This window comes from Phyllostomus hastatus, unplaced genomic scaffold (genome assembly GCF_019186645.2).
Source record: "Phyllostomus hastatus isolate PE091 unplaced genomic scaffold, TTU_PhHast_1.1 phas_scaffold_345, whole genome shotgun sequence".
In the NCBI taxonomy this organism is placed as follows: Eukaryota; Metazoa; Chordata; class Mammalia; order Chiroptera; family Phyllostomidae; genus Phyllostomus; species Phyllostomus hastatus.
In genome coordinates, this window is record NW_025334024.1 from 24,386,401 (window position 1) to 24,411,527 (window position 25,127).

Consider the following 25,127-nt stretch of genomic DNA (forward strand, 5'->3'; position numbering starts at 1 on the left):
CGGAAGATGGACACGCACTGCGGGTGGCGGCAGATCGGGTGTTACGCAGCGAAAGGGTTTGAAAAGTGAAATTCTTTACCCCCCTTGCAGGAGGGGTTTCACTTAAAGCATTTGTCCTGAGGAAGCCCAGAGTGGTTTATGGTACATTCTTATAGTAACGATTTAAAGAGGTTAAAATGTAACTACCCAATCTTGAGGCACTGAATAATATAGTATAATTATATAATAGTATATTTACACCAAACTTTTAGTTTCTTAAAATAAATATCTGAATGGAGGAATTACAAGGGATCTTAGCTTCATTTTTCTTTTGTCCCCTATTTTCCAAATTTTTATAATAAACATATTACTTCAGTAATGCTTTTTAAAATTATTTGAAAAACAAACTAGACAGTCTTTGTGGACAGTGCCCCTATCTTATCCTCTGTTAAAGTGAAGTTTCATATGCTTTTAAGAACCTGCAAGCCATTCAAGTGGCCAGACTTACGCTGGCTTTTACAGTTTTTTCCTTTCCCACACTATCAGTTTGGTTCATCAAGTGATGCTGTCCCTGCTCTCTCAGCATGCCTGAAAATTCAGTTGACATTTATAATGCCGACTGGGGCAGGAAACAGAGAGGAGAGGGCTTGGGGAAGAGGCGGGGCCACATCCCCTATCTAGCTCCAATGCTGGGAATAAAGTCTTCCCAGAGGCTCCACCCCCTACCATTTGACTGTGTGTCTTCAGAGCCAGTGCGGGGGTGGTAGGGGGGCACGACACCAGGAAGCCCCCTGAGAATACCACCCTCCAATGCAGTGGAGCTGTGGCAGGCAAAGCCTGTTCACGCTGAATTTTGCCAGGGGTGAAAAGACTCAATAACCTTAAATCCTCCGATCTAAGTGTTGAACAGACCAGCTGTGTGGCTCTAACTCTGCTGCTTTAATCTTTCATTAATAAATGTTTCCATGGTCTGGCACCTTGGATACTGCAAACTGGAGGGAACAAAAATTGAATGAGGTGAAAAAGATCATGCTGTTGCTAAGATACATTCCTGCAGAAAACCCTAGAGCCATGACTGAGTGCTCCGGCAGCCGGGGCATCCTGAGCCTGATGTCTGGGGAGTCGAGGCTGCACAGACGTGTTCGAGGACCGAAAGGCTTAAGCGGTCTTTGGAGGCTGCACTGGAGGTGCCCACAATGTGTCCACCAGATGGTGCCCGTTCCACAGCCACCTGGTCTCTGAAAACACCCTCGCTGAACTGGCATCGCACGGCCAGTCTCCTCAAGACCTCCACGGCTGCTCTGATTCAAAACATATACCCAGAGAGGAAACCAGAATTCACGTCAACCTTACCAGGGTCACTCCCCACTAAATAAAGAACTTCAGACTCTGAGATGTTTTCGCTAAAGGAAGGGCTCCCCCAGAGAATCACCATTCACCTCCATGGCAGGGGAGGTGACGGCTAACTAACCCTTTTCACATTGAGTATTCTTCCATTAAAACCTCTTACGGCCCCACACAATAACCAGTGCTTTACAAGCCAGTCGGTAAGCTCCTGGTAGAGGCGGACGAATACCTTCTTTCCAGCACGGGTGGAGGTGAGGCTTGCTTCTGGCGTTGTACCAGATCAGCTGCCGGCAGCCGTCGTAGGCGCAGGAGTACTCGTCGTCCCCGATGCCGTAGCCTTCCTGGGGGGACAGGGTCCAGGCGGTCAGCAGGGCTGGGTTGTGGGAGAGCCTGTCTTTTTTAACCATTAACCTGTGCCTTGAATTCTAAGGGGTTTTTTTTTGGTGAAGGGAGAGCCTGTATTCTTGGAAGATACCAAAGTTCTGACCCAGAATCTGGTTCCAAGTGAATGGAGAATGACCTCAGCCACAAGTATCTGCCATGTCTCACATTCGTGAGTTCATTTGATCCTCACTAACTACCTTGAGGCAGGTGGCATGCGACTCCGTTTTAAGAGGAAATAAAGGCTCAGAGAGGTGAGCCAGCTTGCCCACCCACACACTACTAAGGGTCCAGTTTGGACCTTGGAGTCTTCGGATTCCAAGGACCGTGAGCGGTCCACTTCACTGCGGCTGGGTGAACACCCTTCTAGGAGTGGACTTTAAAACCCCCACGCGCTCACAGATTTCAAGACTGGAGACAAGACAAAGGTTACAATGGATGATCAGCTAGTAGCTACCCTGAGACCAGCTCAGTTTGAGCGGCATACAGGCCCTCGGAGCCCTCTTGTATTATGTATTGCCTTTTAATTATTCCACAATTATTTTGTTTAGAAAAAGGTGGATGGAATCTAAAAGGTGGATAGAATCTTAAGTCATTCTGAGTGATTGTAAAAACAGAGGAAGCAGCACATCAGACATCTGCTATCTCCAAGGATCAAGGGTGAAAGATTCTTATGGAGAAAGACATCGAGAATGTGGGCCAAACCCAAGGAAGATTTCAGGTCCCGTGATGGTCTGCTTATTCCGTGAGATAAACAATGCAGTGAGGACACGGGCTGGAAAAAGGCTCTAACACACTCCACGACAAGTGCACTACGTGACGTAGTGGATTCTTGGACACAATCTACTGAATCTGGATGCGTGTCCTCCGAAGTGAGACTGCCGAATCGGCTGCTCTGGATGCACTGCTCAGACTGTTGAAGAGTTAAATGAACCTGCATGTAAACTGCCTTCAGGCAGGGGAGAAATTCACCAGTCTGCTGGAAAGAACTCCTTGCTATCCATCCCTTTTAGAGCCTGAACAAGTAAGTAAAGAACCTACTTTTTATTTTATGGGTGTTGGGAAGTAGGCAAAAGGCAAGCAATTCTTTTCTAAACTTTCTAATATCCCACAAGCCGCAACAGAACACCTGAAAGAAATCCCCAGGAGACTGCTAGCCACCAGGACTTGTGAAGAGTGGACTTCACCATGCAGTGTCTCCAGGCCTGGAAACTTCCCACCCGAGTGGCACTGGGACAAAGCGGGAGCTCGCACAGTTTGCACCACAGAGCAGCTTCTACAGGCTGAGAAGCGGCGCCCCTGCCGAGCAGAGATGCACTCTGACGCCCGCCTTGAGCCTGCGTCTCAGAGGGCAATCTCGGTGGACCACACCCCCCCAAACCTTCCCAGCAGGACTAACCGTGGTTTCCACTGGCCGAGACAAGTAAAGGAGAGAACAGGGCAGCTAGCTTGGTACTTGGGGTGACACATTTTGGTCTGCCTGTTTCTGGTCATGTATTTTAGTACTAGAAACATTACTTAAAAACAAACAAAACAAAAGAAAGTTTATCCACAGCTTGTCGTTCAGGGAAAGTTTTGAACCCTCCCACACATGGTGGACACTGTCCTTTTCCTGCGCTGCCCAGCATCCCAACCCCTTCCTGTTACGGGAATGTAATGAAGACACAGGGTCCGCCTCCTGCTCTGGAGGCAGCAGGGTGAGATGTGACCTGGGCCTGGCCACCCGGACCCGCCCATCAGACCCCTGGCGTGGTGAGAGGGACCCGGGGCAGAGGGATGGTTCTGAATGATTTGTTGCGGCAGCACTGACACAGCACTGGCACCGTGGCCCTGGAAACACGGACTCTTAATTCTGTCTCTCAGCCCTGGAGCCTGTCTGTCCAGTTCCCAAGGCCCTCAAGGGTCTGGGAGACCCGACTGGCTTCCGAGTCATTCGTCTTCTGTCGAGGACAACGGGGCCAGCTTCTCCGGGGCAGAGCGTTCCTTGGGTTACCCTGACCAGGGTCTGACTTCTTCAGCACTTGGAAACGAGGCGACTTTGGGCGAGCTTCTAAATTAGTTTCCCCCAACTTCATTCTCATCTTTAAGTAGGAGAATACCACCTTCCTCAACTCTCTGAAGATCAGAGGCGAGTATATGAAAAACTGGCCATAAGGTAAACACTCATGAAGTGGCAAAAGATATTTCTGACAAGTCAAGATGTGCCCTTGGGAACTTACTACTCCAAACCCCCCCCTAAAAATACAAAACAACAAAACAAACTGGTCTGTAGGGGCCTGACCACGATTTATCCTTAAAGTTTCTTATTTAAATGCCGGATTACCAAGCTCAACACTTTGATCATTCTTTCAAAACTGAAGCCCAGGCAGTAAGAACTAAAATAAAAAGGCATTGTGGACCGACTTCAAATTTAGAAACTGGGTGTATGCTAGGAATGACTTCTTCCATAAAACCACACCCTGTCTGCACAGGCAAAGAGTCTGAATCACCAGAACAATGTTCATTTGAATCAAAGTTGTAAGAATGACAACATCATTAATATTGTACTTTTGGAAAAAGATATAATCAGGCTTTATCAGTTTCTAGCAGGGGATTGACCAGTACTTGGAACACAGGAAAATGTGCTGTTTTTTTTTTTTTTTAAAGAAAGAAATTAACAGTCTACCAAGCAGTTTTGAAGGCAGGGAAGCAGTATTTTAAGCCTCTTAACTTGAGGAGCCAAAGTTTCTGCAACCACATGGCAGAAGTGAATTTCATCCATTAGATAAAATGACCCAGCTTCAGCGATCGCTTAGAGAGATATCGGCAACATTCCGCCGCAGGTGCCCTACACCTACACCTCCAGTGCGCTTGCCGCCACATCAGGAGAGATGGATTTTATATCAAAGCTTCCTCCCTAAAGGAATCCACATCTCTTCTAATTCTTGAGTAACTTTTTCTGGGATGAGGAGATTAGACAATTCTCTGAGATGCTCCCTATTTCAATTGCAAAGAAAAGAACTACTGTAGAACAGGAAGGCAACTGATTCTGGTCCTAGGTTCTTTATGTCCTGCTCTCAGTTTTCTCATCTGTAAAATGAAAATTGGGAGAATCAGATGACAGACTGTAAAATGAAGGTGCTCTGGAAATTAGGATTTTTTTTAATCTTCACCTGAGATTTTTTTCATTGCCTTGGGAGGGAGAGGGAGAGAGGGGAACATCAGTGTGAGGGAGAAATATCAATTGGTCACCTTGTCATATGCACCTGGACTGGGGATCGAACCTGCAACCTGGGTATGTGCCCTGCCTGGGAATCGAACCTATGACCTTTTGGCCTATGGGATGACGCTCTGACCAACTGAGTCACACCAGCCAGGGCTAAACTTTTTTTTCTTAGTCCTAAAAAATCATCTTTAGGACATCATTTGGGGCAGGCTCTCAGTGTAATGGATACTATCTGCTCTATATCTGTTGCCAGGTTGGAAACTAAGAGACTGACTAGCATTGTTCTCTGGCCCCACTTACTTCTGCCTACAAGGTGCCCCGCAGAAGCCCCAAGCTTCCAGGGCTGAATGAGGTCCAGTTGACAAGGAGGTCCTGCGTCAGGGAAGGTTCCCAACAAAAGTGACGGCACACTGGGGCCCGGTTCTCCCTGCTGGCCAAGAGTCCGGGCCTGACCGGTGCACTGGCCTCCTCCCTCCAACCTGCCTCGCTCCAGCAAGGAGGTTAGCAAGATGCACAGGTGATTCCGGGAGGCTACGGAGCCTCCCTGAAAGGGCCCGTTTTGCACTGTGCTCATGTGCTCATGGCGGGCAACCTTAGTTTGGTTTCGTTGGGTCACTTCTAAAACCCGTCCCGGGGCCTTACATTTGGGATGGGAACTTGTTTAGGTTAACAAAATAATCCAAGGGGCTCTTCCCAGCTCAAAGGGTAAAAATCACAAATCCCCAAAATATTCCTGATCAAACCAGATTAACTCCAAGCAGCTTATAATTTGGGTAACAGGAGGAAGGCGATGAGACTGGGCCTCGGGAGGGTGCAACATCCGCAGGGAAGGGAAGAACCCCAGCCTCTCACACTCAAGTGGTGGTGGCCCCGCCCAGCCTGCTCTGCTGGGCTCAGCTTCCCTTCTGTACCACCACCGTCCGCAGTGACAGGTAAACACTGAATACTGAAAACAGTGTGCCCAGTAGCTACAAGGTGAGTCAAGTAAGAGAAGCCTACACTTCGTACTTAATGGAGGGAAGAAAATCTGACATAGTCCTTAAAACCTAAGCGTAAGTTAAAAATGATCCCCGGTCCCCATGTAAAAACCGAGCCAACGACGTGGCTGGGGCCGGAGCAGAGCGGACCAAGGACACGGCCAGCCTCTAGGTGGAAAATCACCACGAACTTAAAACGCAAGAGAGAAAAAGCTGAGGGGCAGTTCCACTCGTCTTTCTCCCTCTGAATCAGTTCCGGAAGCCACTGTGAGGGGTTTGGCACCGCCTGGATCAGCCCGAGAAACAATTGTTGCGCAAACCTACCCGAAGAATCAGCATCCTCCACCCACTCAGCCCAAACCGCCGCCCCGCCCAGGGGCACAGTTCTCCGGGGTACTCACGTGGTTGAGAAACTTGCTGTCGCGCGTGGCCCAGCCGATCTGCATGACGCCAGAAGTGACCACGGTGACCTCGTAGTACCACACCCCCGCGTCCACACAAAAGGTGCACCGCACACTCTCAAAAGAGGAGGCATCACAGCGAGCCTGGCAAAACCAGAGGGCGCGACAGTCCACCATCAATGCCCGAAGACCGCGGGGGGGTTGAGGGGGGACCAACCGCTCGGGAGGCTGACCGCGCTTTCTCCTTATGGAGGCCGCTGGCGGTCTGCTCAGCGCACCCGCAGTGACATCAGTGCAACGCTGAACGAGGCACCCGCCATAGTACACTGTCCTTTCCTGGGAACTCTAACAGGGTGGGAAGGCCTTAAAGATGGCTGCAGTAGCCATCAGGGAAGGCTCCTGACTTCATGTCTAAATACTTCCAGAGCTTTGCTCTCAAAGAGAATCTTTCACAAATGCATAAACATTGCCTTGACCTGTCCTTGGTGTTGGTGGCGGGAAAGGAGGGTATTTGAGGGTATAAGATGTGGTACCTAAAAATAACTGAAAGCAGAGAAGTACATAGAACGCTTGGTAATATGTAAGACCAAAAAGCTGTTTGCAGCTGCTCTTCAAACAGCCCTCTAATCCTGATGTGTCTAGTGCCTTACGGCACCTTCCCGCACAGAAGCAGCTCTCTCACCGACCTTCCCCGCAACCCCAGAAGCATTTCCAACGTGCAGGAAGGAGTGGAAGCACTGGTCCAAATACAATTGGCCATGCAGGGATTTAAAAAAGAAGGGGCTCTTTTGGAAATACTAGTCTTTTTACCTTTAGCTGAATAAGACGGCAGAGATTAAAAATAGACACATTTAACCTAGTCAATAAATATTACAGTGCTGCTTACATGTACAGCACCCTGTGGGATACAGAAGGAAAGGATACCCTCAACCTGTCTCCTGCCTCTTGTCCCTCTAACTACTCTTCGAGTAGGAAATACACTTCCATCTCCTCTGAAGGAAACTGCTTCTGTTCAGAACCGGGGCATGAAAACGAGAGCAAGATTCCCCTCCCACCCCCACCTCTAACGGTCCATCTGCAGGAGCTTTACCTCCAAGCCATGCGGTGAGATCTTCAGGTACTCGCTGACATCATTGCTATTCAGCATGGCCCTAATGTTCTTCAAGTCCACTTTCTCGTAGGTCAGCTGTCTACCTTCTTTCAAAACTGCAAAAGGAAAAATGGTCATGTGTCTAAGGCAGGCTGCTGTGGGGAGGAAGTCAGTGTTATAGCTAAATGTCACTCTTGTTCAGAAGTGCAGGCACTCGTAAATGGCAGAGCTGGTGGCGAGACTTATAACCCTGGCTTTGTGGCCGCAGGACCATGTGAGTCAAGCAAACACCAGGAAAGACGGCATTGCCGGGTCTGTGCTTTTGCTCCCTGTACCCACCACAGGTGGGACTCAGAGAAACTGTGGGTTCTGTTCGAGACACTGCACGAAGGGAGCAATAAAGTCGGCCACACGGAGTTTTTGGTTCCCTAGTGCGTATAAAATTTGTTTATACTATACTATATAGTCCACTAAGTGTACAACAGTATTATGTCTAAAAAAACAATGTATGTACCTTCATTAAAAAATACTTAATTGCTAAAAAAATGCTAACCATCATCTGAGTCTTCAGTGAGTTGTAATCTTTTTTGCTGGCATCACCTCCAATTTGCAAAAAATGCAATTCTCCGAGAAACGCAATAAAGCAAAAATGCAATCAAAAGAGGTCTGTCTGAGTTTTGCATACAACAATCTGAATCGTGCTTTTTCAGAGTTATTCTTTAACTGGCAGGACACAGGCTGCGCACCCAGCCAGCCCCACAATGCTGCAGCAGCAGCAGCTGGGGGTCAAGTGTCCAACGGTGCCCCGGCACAGTGCTCACTGTGAATGAATGCGGAGTGAGGACACGGGGGTGGAACGGTTTTATTGTAGTAGCCCTTGGAGGAGAAAGTCAGGAGCAACCCCTGTTGTGCAGGTCAGACATTCTGGAGTTCCGAAGAGCAAAGGTGGGACGGGAAGAAGAGTAAAGTGAGGGAACGGGCCCAGAGGCAGGCACGATGGGGACCTCTCTGTAGAGCAGGAGGAGACAGTGGTACTGGGAATAGCTGATTGCACAGGGCCATCTGATTAACAGCCTTGATGCAGCGGGAGACAGGGTAGCAGTAAGTTTTTGAATGGGAGAGTGCTGGAATCAGAAGCATTCCATGTAATTGTTGTCCGAAGGGCCCACAGAATGCTCTGGTGCGAGAGTGCAGCCACCCCGCCCGCCCAGCACACAGAGGACCTCGAAGGAAGGAGCCCCGCTCACAGCTGCACACTGGAGACAGTGACCCTGCACCAGAAGTGGGCTGGGGGTGGGACGGGCATTTCGGTGAGAGACAACGACTCACAGAGATTGTCCAAGCTCCACTGGGCACAAAAGCCGACCTGACGCTTCAGGTACTCAGGATCGTCGGCCCAGGACTCCAACGTGACAAGCCGGTCACTAATACTGGATTCGGAGATGGTCAACTTGTTTTCACCTGTTTGCAAAGACAGACCTCGAGTGAGCCCTGAAAAGGTCAGATGATTTGCTGGGCAGGTTAGTGGTGGCAAGCAGTGAGGAGAGGTAACTTGGAAACTAGAATACTGACACAGCGCAAGAGCTCTGATATTTTCTAGAAAGTAGCAACCTCTCACTAAATTTTTAGCTATAAAAAGGGGGTAATCACTGTTACCAAGTTTGGGTTCCCAGGTGAGAAAACTCTCGCCTTTGTCCCTGTTACATCTCTCTGGCCTCAAGGCGCCTACACAGACGGAGACAGGACGCATGTGCATCTGGTGGGGCTCCCACAGTAAACCCGCCAGTAACCAAGGAAAATACGATTTTTAACACCCGATATGTAAGATCATTAGTGCAAGGAGTCACTATACCTACTTGTCTGTGCAAACTTTTCCAGTGCGATAAGTGCAAAAAGCATGACTGTGGGGTGGGCCTGTAGCTTCTGCAAGACAACAAAAGATAAAAAAACAAAAAATGAAAACATCGTCCCCCTGCAGAGGAGGCAAGTTACCGACTTCCTCTTCTTCCCCGGTGGGTGCTAGATTTTTGTGGGAACAGTCAGAAAAGTTTTACTCATTCGAGTCCTCGATTATCCATTTGCTAATATTGTTAGTAATGAAAAACCGAGATTGAATCTCTTCAAGTCTTACATTATTTTCTTGAGTTTACTGGGTTCACTTAGATTCGGAAACTTCAAAAGTATGTGGTTAAATGCACTGCTATTTTACTCAGTAACATTTATGTTAGGGCTTCATTAAATAAAATAATGCTGATTCTTACATTCATTTAAGCAAGCCAAAGAGAAACAGAATTGTAGCAAAAAATGACTTTTTATTCAGCGCCCTAAAAGGAATAATTCATCACTACCATGTTCTAAAATAATGCAATTCACAACTAATGGCTTAGTCTTCCCTCTGTTCTCTGAAAGGAACCCCACGATGCTGATGGCAGGTGGAGAGAGCAGTGAGTGAGCTCTTTAGTAACATTCAAGTGCACGTCACATGCGTTCACACAGAGAGAAAGGTCTGCCTGCCCAGCACCGCGTCTGTCTCACAGCCATCCTCTCGCACAGCCGCGTGCGGAGTCTGCAGAGGGCGCCCGTCAGTTCCGCTCACTCCCTGGAGCCCGAGTAGGTTCTGCACAGCTCATAGAGCCACCGACCCCCTGCCCTGCTGCAAAGCCCGTCCCCAGCTTCTCGCCCTATCCATTCTCAGTCCCACTGTCTGGCTTTCCAGGCCCTCGGCCCTCCCCTCTGGCAAACACGTCCTCACGTCTCGGAACGCTATCTTCTGATCAGACGATTCCTTCTATGTAATATGCCAGGAGCGTGCTCATGTTTATCTCTGGGCTTCTGCCAGGGATGTGCCCTCAGCCCAGAACCCACCTCCTCCTCCCTGTGTGACCATCAAACCGTCCCCTATGGCATGACTCAGCTGAGGCCCCACCCTCACCAGGACAGTCTGTCCCAGGACTCGCCCAGCCCGCACCTCCCACCCCCAGTCGCCTTCTCAGAACTCTTGCAGCTCTCCGTCTGAAGGAAGCGATTTTGCCCTTGATCACACCCTGCCGTAAAATGAAGGCTCGCTGTACTGTCTGGGTGGCCTTGTTCCCTCAACTCAACTTCTTGAGTGCAAAATCACTGGTCCCCGGAGTGGCTTCCTAACAGCGTCAGGTGCTTTAAGTACGTATCACGTATCACGTAGGTACTGAAATAGAAGGTCTTTCGGATTCTGCAGAAGGCCAGTGCTCCCTAGGCCTGCGAACACAACTTAAAAAACCACAGACCAGTCCAGAGTGCAGTCCAGCAGTGGGAGACCCGACGGCAGCGCCATGGCAGCCTCGAGCTTCCCCGACAACACAGCAAACCCTCAACCTCGACAGTTTTAAGAGCAATAGTGATGGGGGAGGGAAGGAGGGAGGGAGATTTATATACACTAGAAATCTGACCCGATGGCTTCCTGGCTTGGGAGGCCATGTAGTTTTGTCCCCACTGGGGGGGGTCCCTACTACCACTTGGCAGACCCCAAAGACACATGAGTCGGTCACAGCCGCTACCTTATAACTAAATTCAAAACCGGGCTGCTATGGCAACCCAGCTGCTATTGCTCGTCATAAACTGCCATCCCACCCTCATTTTTTTTCTAACATAGGAGGGAAAAAACACTCAGGGAACACCTGCAAATAAAATTTGTAACTGATTCCGTCCTCTGTGCCAACGGCGAGGCTGGCAATTTGAGAAAAACGCACAGTTCGAAACAACTAAGAATGAAGAACTGGCTTTGATGGCCCACTTACCAGACACTGCAGCAGATATTCCAGGATTCCTGGGCTCAGTAAACCTATGCTGGCGGGACCTAGACAGATGCAACGAATGCCGGATATAATTAAATGCGCCGGGTGATTTGTAATCAGGAGCTAATACCACTGAACCTGTTTGGGTAGGACTCTCACGAAGCACTCTCCTGGGCATTATCTCATCTGAGCCTCCCGCTCTGAGGTGGGGACTAGTACTGTCCCCGTGTCGCAGGTGAGCAACCGAGCCTGCGAGTGAGGTGACTTACTCCAGGGCAAGGGGTGGGGGCGGCACATGGCAGAGTGCGAACCAGCACCCAGCTGTTCTGGTTGCTCACCCACCGTTCCTTCCACCATGCACGACGGAACTAGCTGAGCTGTTCAGCTGCACCTAATGCTAACTTTTCCAAACGGGGTTCTACTCGTAAACAAGTTAACTATCTGCTTCTCTTCTCCGTAACTGCTCCGATTTAAAATCCCCTTTCCTCTTCCCTCCACCTTTGTCTCCGTTACCTAAACTTTACAACATGCATGTATATATGTATATTACATACGTACACAGATAATCTTTCTTATACTGAGTTCAGCCTTTTCTCCTATTTTTAATTTTAAAGCCAATAAACACATTTTCTTTTAAATTTCCCTCTGAAAAATCCTCAAAGCTTAATTAGACTGCACTGTCCTCTGTGGCTTCTGAGTTATCCCTGTCCCTTAATTTCGGGGGGCCAGAGGAGCCCGGACCTGCTTCCGGTGCAGTCCTTCCCCAATGTGGAGCAGCCCGAGCCCTCCCTCGCTGGGGCTTCCCGGAGCTACCTGCTAGTTTCTCGGCCAGGCAGCCCAGGACGGCAGATATGTTCCTGTGTCTGGCAGGGTGACCCGAGTCCTGGCAAGCTACTTCTCCATTTAAATTGAGAATTTCGGTCAATTTCTGGAGTGCATCCTAGAAACAAAAACGAACAAGCGGATTTGACAAATGCACTACTTAGTTTTTCCCCCAAGGTAATTCTCCCAGACAAAATCTATAATCAGGTGTTAACTCAGAACAACTGTACAAAAATGATATAATGCACCCAATAATACCATTACTGATGGGAAATGGTATTTGATTAACCTGAAAGTTGTCTCCCATAAACTGCTAAACTCCATTTCATTCCAAGTGTATCAGTTATACCAAATACATGCTATGTACTCTTGAGTCATAAAATCGTTAAACCATTTCGGTAGACACAATCTACCCAAACACCACTATAATTTAGAATGATTGGGCCTAGTGCTGTTGAAGTAAAAAGTTTACTTAAATTTTTTTTTTTTACCAAGAACAAACCTCACCAGAGTTTCTGAGGCAAATTAAAACAGAAACAAACCTCTTGGAAGCCTAGCAAACAGCCAGTTCATCAGGGACGGGGCCCAGGACTTTCCCCTTCTGTCCGTACTGTTTCTGTGTGTTGGGCCTCAATGTCTGAGGCTTACACAAACGAAAGACACAAGAATCCAACACTTTTAAGAAAGGTTTCCATGGAATTTATGGACTTAAAGTGATGAAAGTTTGAGACTTTTGTTCTACGTAAGGGATAATCAAGGTTATACATCTATGTTTGGGTAAGACTCGAAAGTGCTTTCAGTATAAGTTTTTTTCTGAATAGAGAATGTGTAAAAATTTTTATTACAAGGGAACTGTTTAAAGATAAGAAAATTAGCTCAGCAACTAAATACTCTCTTCTAGGTTTCCAAACAAAGCTTGTATTTTATATATAAATGCTTCCATTTTTAACATTTTTAAAAATTTAAACCAAAGCTTTATAGTAAGCTATTGATAGGAGGAGGCGAGGAGGCGATACTTCGTCAGTAATAAAAAACCAAGTTTACATAATGAAGTTAATATTGAAGAAAACAGACCCCAAATGCATAGAGAGGAAACGCAACGTATCATACACTCTCTGTGGCCGCTCATCTTGTGTTTGAGCACAGATGACAGTTTCGTGACAGATCAAGACCGACGCACCTTAGTGGGCAGCGGACACTCGTCCAGCAACAGCGTGATGACGGCCGGCCCCAGCGGGTCCTCCAGCGGAATCACCCGGATCAGCGACTGCACGACGTCCAGCCAGCCCTCATCTGAGAGCAAATCCAGAGGGTTACACACTGGGGCCACTGTTTCCCAAGTGTGAAAACGTATCTCACAACATAAGATGACTTCACATTGAAACAGAAACGCTGCTGGCCTTCGGCCTGTAACTTTCAAGCAGCTAACATGTGGCATGGACATTGCCAGCCATCCTAGGAGCTATGGTGGAGGCAAAGAACGGGAATTTCCAGGGGTCTGGTGATTTCTGGGCGTTTTTATTTGGAGAAAATTCAAGCTATGGTCCTGGGTTCTCAAAATATGATAAAAATAGTTTTTGGCATTTTATTTATGACATAGGAGTTCACTGAGAAGAGTAGGTTCTGAAGCAGTTGGCTCTATTTTTAGAATTACACTTAGGAAATTGAAGGATAAAAAATTATCCTTCCCACTCTAGGAAAGTTATGGTCACGGGTCTGTCAACACTAAGGAATTTTTCTGGTAATGATTTCAGTGAGATGAAACTATTACTGAGAGGTGCAGCTACAAACTCAGGATGCAATACACATTTCTTACCCTCTGTATAGGAAATTTCCATAAACTAAAGAGATTTTTTTCTTTGTCATGTATGTTAAGTATTTTTGGAATCTTTTATTTTAAAAAAGTGATCACAATTCTTCATACTCATGAATTTAGTAGGAAGTAGTTTTTAAAAAAATCTTTAAAAATACCTGTTTCAGCCATTTCGTGCAAGGTAATCATGGAATAGGGAGGCTCCTGATCACTGAAAAACAAACATTCAAGGCGTCAAACTTGAAGAAATAAGAAATGACATTTCAAACACAAGTTTGCGCTGTGTGGGGTGGAAAGACAAATACGCAGGCAACGCAGAGAAAGAGCTGGAAGGGACAACCAGTGCTGGGACCTGCCGGGGCAGACGCACACCACACGCGCTCACTCCCAGGCCGCCCGCCCGCCCGCCCGCCCGCTGCCCGCACGGCCCACAGCCAGACGGGCAGGGGGCACACGGAGGGACGGCCACACGGGCTGAAGTAGAAGCGCGGGACCCAAGGTAGAAACCTTGGCCTGTGTTCGGCTTTGTCTCTAGAGGGCCCGTGCCAACCGAGACAGGCCAGGGGAGTCAGCCTCATCTTCCTCATACTCACCGCAGAGAAACATCAGGGAGGGAGACAGCGATCTCGGCCCAGCACCTACGGGCAAGGGCCTACCAAACAACTTTATCTTTAAGGGTTCTCCTGGGAAAGTGTCACTATCTGCTCAGGCTTCAAAACATGGTGTTAGAAGGAAAAGAGACCACAACTAATCGAGGAGCTATTTAATATTCTTAAAGGGCATTAAGGTACCTTGATTCAGTGGGTTTTCAAACTGTGATCCTGGGAGTCCTGAGTGCTTTAGGGAAGTTTCAACAATGAAAGAAATACTTTCCATCAGACAGTGATACACTTAATTACTGACGGAATAGAATATATCTACCATGTATTCGTTCACATATTGTGGCTCTCTGTTTTACCATGATAAAAACCCTAAAAACTATTGTCTTCAATTATTTAATCCCCAGAATAACCTTGTGACACGGGAGTTACTGAATTCCTTCCAGGGACTCCTTAGGTACTGGTTATCCACATCCTGTGTCTTTTCATAATAAGGGGAAATTCTTATTTAAAAGAACTGTTTTAAGCCATATAACCGACAGATAAAAACACTTCTGGAGAGCAATCTGGCAATAGTAAAATTAAATACACACACACCCAACAATTCCAGAGAAACTATGGCACAGGTCATGAGGCACCGGAGGCTATTTGCTGCGGCGCTACCTGTAGGGACGGAAATCTGGAAGCACCCTAAGGGAGCACCACCAGACGAGGGGAGAGCGCACCACGGCACCTGCAGGCACACGGAGGCACACACTGCAGCGGCCAGAGCAGCTGCGGCTTTAGACACGTCAGCACAGTCCTCGAACGAAATGCGGAGAGAAGTTAAAAAGAGATTTACATCACGATATCAGTTACGTATGTTTTCTACAGAGCACAAAACACACTCTATGTAAACTTCCTAGACAGAAACAAGCATACGACAGGCAGGTTGGAAGAACACAACTTAAGTTCACGGAATGGTCACCCGCTGATATTTGGAGGTAGGTGGCAAAGAGGATAATGAAATTGGGGGAAAATAATAAAAAAGATGACAGGGACAGCAACCAATAATAAGGAATATGAGCACCTCAACTCTATACAGGTATATCTGAAGGGCACATGTATCCCCACATTAAAAAAAAAAAAGAAAACTTCTTTGTGGAAAAGAAACGGAGCAGAAACTTCTGGGGGGAGGCAGGCGCGAGAGCCACAGGACAGCAGGGCCCTGGGCCAGGAACGAGACAGGGCGGACCAGGAGCTGTGTGCCCGCAAGGCAGGTACGGGGACCAAACACCACCTGCGTATGGGATGGAGCAGACTCACTACACTAAGTGAGGCTGGGGCGGGCCCCTCTCAGTCAAAGGAGCTGAAAAAATTATGGATGGCAGTCTGAGCTATAGCCTGTATAAAGACACATGTTTCTAGTAGAAAAAAAAAAAAAAACCCAAGCAGAGACAGACAGCCCTGCAGCAAGGCCTGGGCTTGGTATGGGGGATGAGGACTCAGAAGCATCAATTTCAGGTTCAGTCACACCCGGAAGGTCCCTGGGACCCAGATGGGGACAACAGCAGAAGGAACAGGTCCAACAGGGGGAGAGAGAGAGAGAGAATATGAGTGACGAGGGAGAACACATACACACAGTGAGGGGGGAAATTTCCATCAGGAGGAGTCTGCAAATTAAAGTTCTAAATCACATGAGAACAGTTAACATTAATATCATTAACAATACGAGGATAAAGTCACTACCCCAAAAATGCAAATAACGGAACTTTAAAATGACTTTAAAATAAGTGCATTTAAAGCGTAGTTCCTGCGGCAACTCTCCCGTCAGATGAATGCCGTCCTTTCCTGAGTAACAAGGAGAACGATACACGCAGACATCCCTCTGGGGGTGATCTTATAAGTCTGTCTATGTTTCATGTCAGGTTTAAAAAGCCTTATGAACTTTATAGGTTATGAAATTCTTCTCCTTCAGTAGTTTCTGAAAAAACAGCTACATAACTGTGTTTACAGGCGGTCTGGACCCTGTTCGGCCGTTCTATTCTCCAGCACGGCACTGCACACTTGTTCTGCATCTGCCTGTGTTTCCGGTCTCGGAAGAGTTAGTAGCTACAATTCAGTACAACAGGTTTAGGGTGGAAGTTGCCCTCCTATTCAAACGCACACCACTTGCCTCATGTGAGCGAATTCTGTGCTTTATCAACAAGTGCACTTGCAATGTGTAACATTTTCCTGAAGCTTGGAAATACAGTTCTATCTTGCCCCCACGCTCCCTGACACACTTTTTAAAATACATGGCAAAGTCTGCTCTGTATCTGTTTTTCCAATGGGCTAGACACCATTGCCTATGGTTTATTTCCTTATTTGAGAAGGACAACTTTTCTCTACAATTTTATGGTATTTTTCAAATTTCACCGTAGCAGCTTCTCGCCCCTCACTTGAGTTTAGGGGATGTTAAATGGCACAGATTTATTCAATAGGTATTTCCTACAAACAGAGTAGGGTTGCACTAAAGCATTCAGAAACCAGACCTGCGGCACAGGCTGGCTTTAATAAACTTTGGAAGGCATTTCTGATCTGGCTGTGGAGAGCGTTTGTGAGAACCACCCTCCTCCAACAGATGGAGAGATGTGCAAAACAAATTTATTTCTATGAGGGAACCCCCCCCTCAGAATAATACTCACAGGTGTACTTTGCTGTATGCAATAATTTCAGAGGAACTAAGCAAAACCACATTCTAAAAATGTGATCATCACCCTGGCTGGCGTGGCTCTGTGGACTGAGCGCTGGCCTGTGGACGGAAAAGCTGCAGGTTTGGTTCCCGGTCAGGGCGCAGGCCTGGGTTGCAGACTGGGTCCCCAGTTTGGGGCATGTGAGAGGCAACCAATCGAAATATTTCTTGTACATTGATGTTTCTCTCCCTCTCTCTCTCCTCCCCCCTCTCTAAAAATAAATAAATAAAATCTATAAAAAAAGAAAAATGTGATTAACTACTTAGATATTTAAATTTACTAGCAGAGCTTGAAGCAAAAAGAACACAGATAAAACTTAATCACTGTCTCATGATAATACCTGTAAGAAATGTATTATAGCCCTTTTATTCTAAATATTTTTTATTACTCCCCTTTTAAAGCTGAGGAATCTGAGCCTTACAGAAGTAACTTGCCCCGTGTCATGTAGCCAGTTAAAGGGCTGGGTCACAACTTGAACCTTAGCCCATCGGAGCTCAAAAACTTTTGCTCCCGACTACTGAGCTGTACGGTTCAGCTTGAACAATGCCCTTTAATTTCACTGTTATTCAATCTGGGATTTTGAATTCAAGAGTCAGACAAAGCAAAGCAGAAAACAGGACAGGTACAGGTGTGTCCTGCAGTTTCGGCTTACACGCTCGCCAGGCGAGTCTGAGAGGGCCGAGCAGGGAGACAAAAAAGTGAAGAGGGGAAAGCTCCTCGACCCGGGCTCCTGTGCCGCCAACAGAGGCCGCACGTAGCCGCGCTCCTGGGGAAACGGCCCCCCCCGGCAGCGCTGGTCAGCGGAGTGGACAGGCCGACAAGCGCAGGGTGAGTCCTCATGGGACTGCTTCCTACGGCAGCCGGCGATACAAACTCACTCCTGACTCACTATGTGCCCTAATAAAGACCACAGGTTAATTAGCGCTTTCTGCTCCACGAGCGTTCGGACATTTCCAGACAGGAGGAGGTGTCGGGCAGTAAAAACACCAAGCTGTGAAGTGCACCCTGCCACCAGAGAAGCAGAACACTGCCCCTTGCCCCGGGAGCGCAAGGCTTGGTGAATACCAGCTCTGAACTGGAGGGCCCAAGAGTTACGGTGCCCGGCAGGCTGCCGGTCACTACCCGGGAGGCGGCGGTGAGCACATACTTACTTGTCTACGAGAGTTCGTATGACCGCCAGTGTGTCCAGCACCAGTCCGTCCACGTTTTGTTTCTTTCTCCTTGGCTCATGTGGTCCTCGGCCCCTCCTCGGTGGCCGGACAGGGTCCCGGGGTTGGTTCCTCGTGTCGGCAGTGGGCACGGCGCTGTTCTCGGCCTGCTGCTGCTGGTTGTCAACACTGTCTTCCGCTCCACTGTCGTCTCGGCAGATACAGGAGTTACCCATGGCAGCGGTGGCACTTCGGGTCCCCAGCAAGTGGGCTATGTGCTCCTCAAGAGTCAACAGCAGACCCTGGCCGAGGCTTCTGCTTGCTAAGAACACGGCCCAACCAAAGACAATCATTTAGATAGTTTTCAGTTTTCCAAGTACTGTTTTCATAACCCGGAGCTGAGACACTGGCATCCTACTTGCTTGTAACAACTGGATGTTGATGCAAGTTGCAGAGTTGATCTCCAACATTATCAGTTACAGGGAATCCTGGTCATCCAGCAACAGTCCTAAAAGGAAAACAAACAAACAAACAAACAAACCCAAGAAGAAAATGAATCAAAGGTTCTTGGCTATTCAATTGCTCAAACTTTCCGAGTTTGATTTTATAGACGGTAAGATTACAAATGAAGACTTATCTTTGGTTATTTTTATAGATTTCTGACATAGAGAGGTATCTCTGCATAAGAGAATTAACAATCACCAATTCCTTTTATAATTATATTATAAAGTTGACTGCTAAACCATATCCTTGTAAACCACAGGACTTCCCACTGATTTTTTAAAAAAAACATATGTGTGGTTCTATCTGCACAGAACTACTGATACATTGGGGGGAAGTGTGCAGGTGTTCAGGAATTCCTTTTGTGGACAAAACAAAAAGAAGTGTCTCCTTTCTTAATTCACATGTATGAGAAATGTAGTGTTTCAAATAAACTAATTATAGAGATTTGTTGTTTAAAAAGTTATGATACAATTGTGATAGCATCCGTTTGATATCAAGAAGAATAAAAGGATAAAATGTTCCACTTAAATTATCCAAACTGCAGAGGTTTCCCGTGGAGGCTCTCGAGAACTTCCAGAAATCACAATAGTAGTAACAAAGTTTTTCTGTTATCTAAGCAAGATTGTCTTGGGGAAAGGCCAGTATTTATCACAAGGTTACATTTTCACAATGATCAGTTTGTTGCACAACACATCTGCTACAAAGTTAAGGATAAGGATGCACCAATTATCACCGAAAACACTGACAAGCAGCTCGCGCCAGGCACTGCCCTAGCAATGGGAGGACGAGGCACAGCCCCGTCCTCCAAAAATCCGTAGGTAGCCAGCCTCATCCCACACAGTGTGTTTATCATCAAAAACCCTAATGACAGAACCAGCTCTTCATTAAGCTGAGAAATCTGGTTAAGTCTAGAAAGAAGTCAAGATGTAGAAGCAGGAGGCTGACCTGGGGCTGGCAGCAGAAAGTAAAAAATCATGCTGAAACCTGGACACTGGGGCCCGTGAGAACGCAAACAGACACACAAGGAATGGAGACTAGTGTATAGTCTCTACCCAGCACTTGGCTGTTCACAGTGAAATCCTCCAATACTGTGAGCAATGGCTTAGGAATAGACAGAAATTGAACACATAATTTGGTGGGATTAGAAGCAAGGGAAAAATTACTTCCATTATTTTAGATAGATCTGCAGCAAATTCTTTTAAATATTTGCCCAGTTTAATTATTGCTTATGGGGGGCTGATGAAAAATAGATATATAGGGAGGGACAGGGGAGGGGAGGAGATAGGATGGGTTAACATAGGATGGGAGGAGAGAGGAGAGAGGGCAGACAGACAGTACTTCCCTCCAGACACCAGGACAGCAATGCTGAGTGAATACCACAAATGTTCTGGGTTCCCCCAAAACAGGCTGTCCTCAAAATCTGGAGGTTGACCTTAAAAGGCTCTGACTGAAATATAGGTAGGAGCATGATGTAAGGACTAGGCTGGAAATAGCTTTTTGAACGAGAGCACATTCTGAACCAGCAAAGACCGAAGTAATACCAGTCCCATTAATGCAGGAGCCAGGATATACGGTGCCCTTCAGAACCAGATATCCAAGAGGTTTCAATGCTTAAAAGGGCGGCAGACAGAAATCCAAAGTGACTCTTTGAAAGGGTCCCTGGTATAAATTCCTATTGATCTTATAAATGATGCTGGTTTCGGAGCGAGACCAAAAGGCAACATTCAAGAAGCGATGCGCTGGCCCTTCTCCTGGAGAGGGCAGACGAGGGGACGCAGCTGGAACCATTCAGATGAGAGGAGGTAAAAACCCCGCGGTTTTCTGGCAGGCCTGCCACTAGGTGGTAGCCTAGCTGATGGGCCAGTAGAGCACCTTCTTAATATAAAGTATTGTATTTAAAAACTTTATCTGCTACTTTTTAAAAGTGAAAACAAAAATGAACATACATTCATTTTGAGACCTAAACGCTGCATGTGTCTCCAGATAACGAAAGCCTCTGTTGTGCTGTCGCCTGAAACCCTTCCCTCCTCACCCACTCCTTTCCCGGAGGCAATCCGCTTTGCAAGTTTCACGTGTGCATTCCCGCACCCACTGTTGTGTACTTACAGTGCTGGCAAGTAGGGCGATGCCCTAACTCTTGTGCTGTGACTTGCTTTTCTCCCGTAACAATACCTGTGCCTATACCACGATGCAATGTACGTACCTCATGCCATCCGAGGCTGTAAAGGCACACACACTCTGGAGGATCAGTGTCCCTTAACCACTATGCTATAAAAGTCTGTGGCCAAACCAAGTAATTCTCTGGGGACGACGGAAGAGAGTGGTCCAGAATTCCGTACAAGGGAATCTATCAGGGAAAGCTGCCTCTCCCGGGGGAGAACTGTCTCGCCCCAAAGTGCTCCGTGGTATCCGAGCTCCCAGAGCGGAGCGCGATTCCGCGGGCTTCGCTGCAGCCCCAGGGCCTCTCCACAATCAGCACAGAAGTCGGGTGGGCATGGTATGAAAACAGCAGATTCGGTCCCACCAGACGCATTCAATTGGGGAAGACGTACCTGAGGAAGAGAGGCCACTCAGGCACTAAAAATAAACCGGCAGTGATTTGAGAGTGTCGAGGTGAAGTTAGGACCCAGAAAACAAAGCCTTGAAGGGGAGCAGAGGATCCCATGAAGTTACAGTTTAACCTGTAAAGCTGTTCGGAATAATTAAAAAAGAACCAGAGCCAGGAATGCATATGAGAAAAGCAGTGAGTTAAAAAGTCTGCTGGATCTCATATTTTAAAACTTTATTCTATCCCACAATTTTTTGCTAAGGCTTAAAAACCGATACAGAATTAATCTATGCAAACTTCCACTTAGTAGAGCTTCAAAGTAAATGGAAGATATCCAACACACACACACATTTTTAAAAACCTGACTACATTTGGAAGACAGAAATTAAGTATTTCCTCCCTATTTCCGAACTGAACTCAAGTATGGTTCAAACTGACTGCTTCCAACTCATTTTCTTTAAAACCACTCAGAAAATGATGTCAACTACAAAATTTGTCAGAGAAGGAAACTGAGTTTAAAAAAAGGTTTTCAAACATTTTCAAAACAAAGACTTTCTTTCTTGAAGACTAGCTGTAAAGATCACGTGTAAAGAAGAGGTTAATGAGGTGGGAGAAGCTGTGAGGCATTGCAAAGATAATGCTGTAAAACGTACAAGGAAAAAATGAGCTGTTATCTGTTTAAAATTTCTGAAATGAGCATACAGAACATTCTTGCGGGTTACGCCAAAGGCAGAGCCCATAAATAACAGAGCACGAGCTTTGTGACTTATCCGGCACGAACAAATGTGTGTAGCTCTTCACCCGGACGTGGTTGTCACTCCTGACTCTCTTCTGAGAACGAATCGTGAATTCTTTAGGTGAAACACTGAGCAATGACGTTAAACAATTACGCTTTAGATAGCTTTGTTTTGTCTCGCTCCGAAAGCATTACTCACCCACTTTCCAAGGTGCTCTGTTTTCGGACAGTGACGCCCAGCCCGCAGATGCTGTGCAGGGCGCCAGAGGCCCCTGAAAGCACGGCGGAGGGGCCCGCAGTCAGGAAGAGTGGGCACAGCTCCCAGCCCTGCCATGTTCACCGCCCACCCTGCGTGTCAACTGCCCTGACTACAGACACACTTCACGACAGGGAGACAGTGACAGTCCTGAGCACCTCACAGCACCACTGTGAGGATGACATGAATAGTGCTTGTAGAACACGTGGCACAGTGCCGGATACTTACGCGGGGTCCCAAAATGCAAGGTGTTAGTGTAAAACGAGCACCTGGCTGATCAGAGGTAAGAAAATAATCTGGGAGGTGGGGACTCTACAGTAAGACCTGACTTCAGAGCACTAAGATGACTAAACAGCTGATCTGTCATAGAGCTCACCTACCCCGGTACTGAAATCCTCATGTATCTATGCTTTCAGACAAAGAGCCTTGGAAGGGAGTGCAACTTCATCCTACAGGTGATGAGCATTAGAATCCCTTAGTTACTCCTTCAAATGCAAATTCCCGGTTCCACTCCAAATAGCCAGAATCAGATCCAAGCAAGCGTTTTCGCAGAAGCTCCCCAGGTGCTCCTGATGGTGGCCGGGCCTGGAAACCACTCTGCCGTAGAGAAGCTGGCACAGCAGGCAGGGCAAACTGCAACACTCACGGTGGTTCTCCTGGGGTCAGAACAGTCAATCTTCCTTTCCAGGAAAGTGAACTGCAACTGTGTTTGGAATGGTCAGCCAAAATGCCTGGGAGAGCACAGCGCCACCCGTCAGTGACCGTGTACAGAGTGTACCAACGCGACGGACAGAACAGCTCCCGATGCTTCTCACCAGACCTACTCTGTGAAGCAACACCATGAACCCACACGGTGCTCTGCCCTTGGATCATGTCATCCAAGGGTGGACGGGCTGAATGGGAGAGAAAGTGGATGAGGCTAGAGATCACGTAACTATGTAATACTACATCCCTCGCCTTGACATTGAAGACTACTTAGCAGTAGATGGTCAGTCAAGTCCACTTGGAGACCAAAGAACTTAAGCTAATCTAAAAACGTAAACATATGCAACTGTTAAATCTGCAGCTATGGCAACCATCAACCAATGTGGCAATTATCGACTGTGTTAATGACGATGACACCACTGGATGCCACCGCTTGGTAGAAAGACTTCTCACCATCTAAGTGGCAATGCTGTTTAAATCATTATACCACTCCTAGCTTTTTTTCTGCAAGAGCATAGTTATAATCAAATATTTCCTCTGCAAATCTATTTCTCTGAAGAGTGGTAACACTAATTTTGATTCCTTTTTTAAAGATAAAGACTATTCTTCCATTTCTATATCATTTGTGATTTATTAGATTTTTATATTTTATACAGTTTTCAAAGCGGCTCTGAGGGGGAGAAATCAAACTTGTTCTCTCAGTAAGTTTTGTGTTAAAGCAACGAGTTCTTGCAGTCAAAACACAGGCCTCCACCGTCAGGCACGGCTCACCACAGGAGACATCTGGCCAAGTCTCATCCTCTCTAACAAACGGTCCAGGAATCAATTCTTCGTCTCTTCAAATATTTGCTTGCGTTCAATCATAATACAGCTCGGGGACACTAAGAACACTTCCTCTTCTCTGAAAAGAAGACTCTGGGATTATGCTGCCAAGACAGGGCAGGCTGGCTAAAAGAATGACCGCAGGCCAGAAAAAACGAACTTCGGCCACAGGAGGACCGATGCTGCCCTCTTCGCCGCGTCTTCGCCGCGTGGGCTCGCACGCTGTCATGGGAGGGACGCGGTGTTCTCCCCGACCCGCACGCCTCACCGCTCAAGGCTGAGCACACGGCAGGGAAACCCACCATACACGAGGCACCGGGAATTTTAACGATTTTTCTCTCGGTAGAAAGCGTTTTGGGTTTTCCCCTGAGACAGGACTAGAAGGGAAAACTGCTCCCCTCACGTTTACTACCCCAGACCCATGTTATTATGAAAAATTTCACACACACAGCAAACCTGAGTTTTACAGTGGACACCTACATACCACCTGGATTTTGTCATTAACACTACGGTAATAACATTTTTATTATTACATATTATAGCAATACTTGCTTTATCACGTATGTATCCATCTCTACCCATCATCAGTCCATCTAGCTTTTTTGATGCATTTCAAAGTTAATTGCAGGCATCAGTATGCTTCCCCCTAAATAATTCAGCATACATATTACTAACTGAACTTCAATATATTTTTTAAAGATTTTATCTATTTACTTTGTTAGAGAGAGGGGAAGGGAGGGAGGAAGAGAGGGAGAGAAACATGGATCGGTTGCCTCTCCTACGTGCCCCAACCAGGGACGAAACCTACCCCGCAGGGCTGTGCCCTGACTGGGAACGGACGGAGGCTTTTCACTCTGCGGGACGACCCCAACCAACGGGGCCACAGCAGTCAGGGCTCAACGTATTTTTTTAGAAGTTAGATTTGCATATGAGGGGAACCTCCCCAAACCAGGAATTTATTTTAAAAAGTATGCATTTTATTCTTACATGTCTAAACTTCTGTCACCTTCAAAGGACTCTCTCCATCTGATGCAATGCACCTATTGGAGATGTTTTTTCCACCTCTGAAAACAGTTTGTGAACGTGTCAATTTTGATGTCTTTCAGTGCGTCTGCTTGTTTTTTTGTTTCACCTCTTCCACATTGGCAAAATGTTTCCCTTTGAGGATATTTTTTCATCCGGGGAAACAAAAAAAGTCTCTCAAGTCGAGATCGGGAAAACAGGGAGGGTGTACACTGATACAGATGGGTTCGCAGGTCACTCACCTAACGGAGGAATCGTGTACTACGAGGGGCCTGCCCTCCAGA

At 47.0% G+C, this 25,127-nt stretch overlaps 1 protein-coding gene across 3 annotated transcripts in view; it reads right to left on the reverse strand.

Annotated features, from left to right (window-relative positions):
- Positions 1-25,127, reverse strand: part of RSPRY1 (ring finger and SPRY domain containing 1) — a 41,142-nt gene that overhangs the window by 10,118 nt on the left and 5,897 nt on the right. For all 3 annotated transcript variants that reach the window (XM_045819102.1, XM_045819103.1, XM_045819104.1), the window contains exons 2-11: positions 18,253-18,757; positions 13,947-13,999; positions 13,156-13,268; positions 11,967-12,093; positions 11,157-11,215; positions 9,237-9,303; positions 8,710-8,841; positions 7,381-7,496; positions 6,291-6,434; positions 1,556-1,667 (exon numbers count right to left, since the gene is read on the reverse strand). In XM_045819102.1, coding sequence (XP_045675058.1) covers positions 1,556-1,667; positions 6,291-6,434; positions 7,381-7,496; positions 8,710-8,841; positions 9,237-9,303; positions 11,157-11,215; positions 11,967-12,093; positions 13,156-13,268; positions 13,947-13,999; positions 18,253-18,602 — 1,273 coding nt within the window. In that variant the 5' untranslated portion in view covers positions 18,603-18,757. The remainder of the gene's footprint in view (positions 1-1,555; positions 1,668-6,290; positions 6,435-7,380; positions 7,497-8,709; positions 8,842-9,236; positions 9,304-11,156; positions 11,216-11,966; positions 12,094-13,155; positions 13,269-13,946; positions 14,000-18,252; positions 18,758-25,127) is intronic.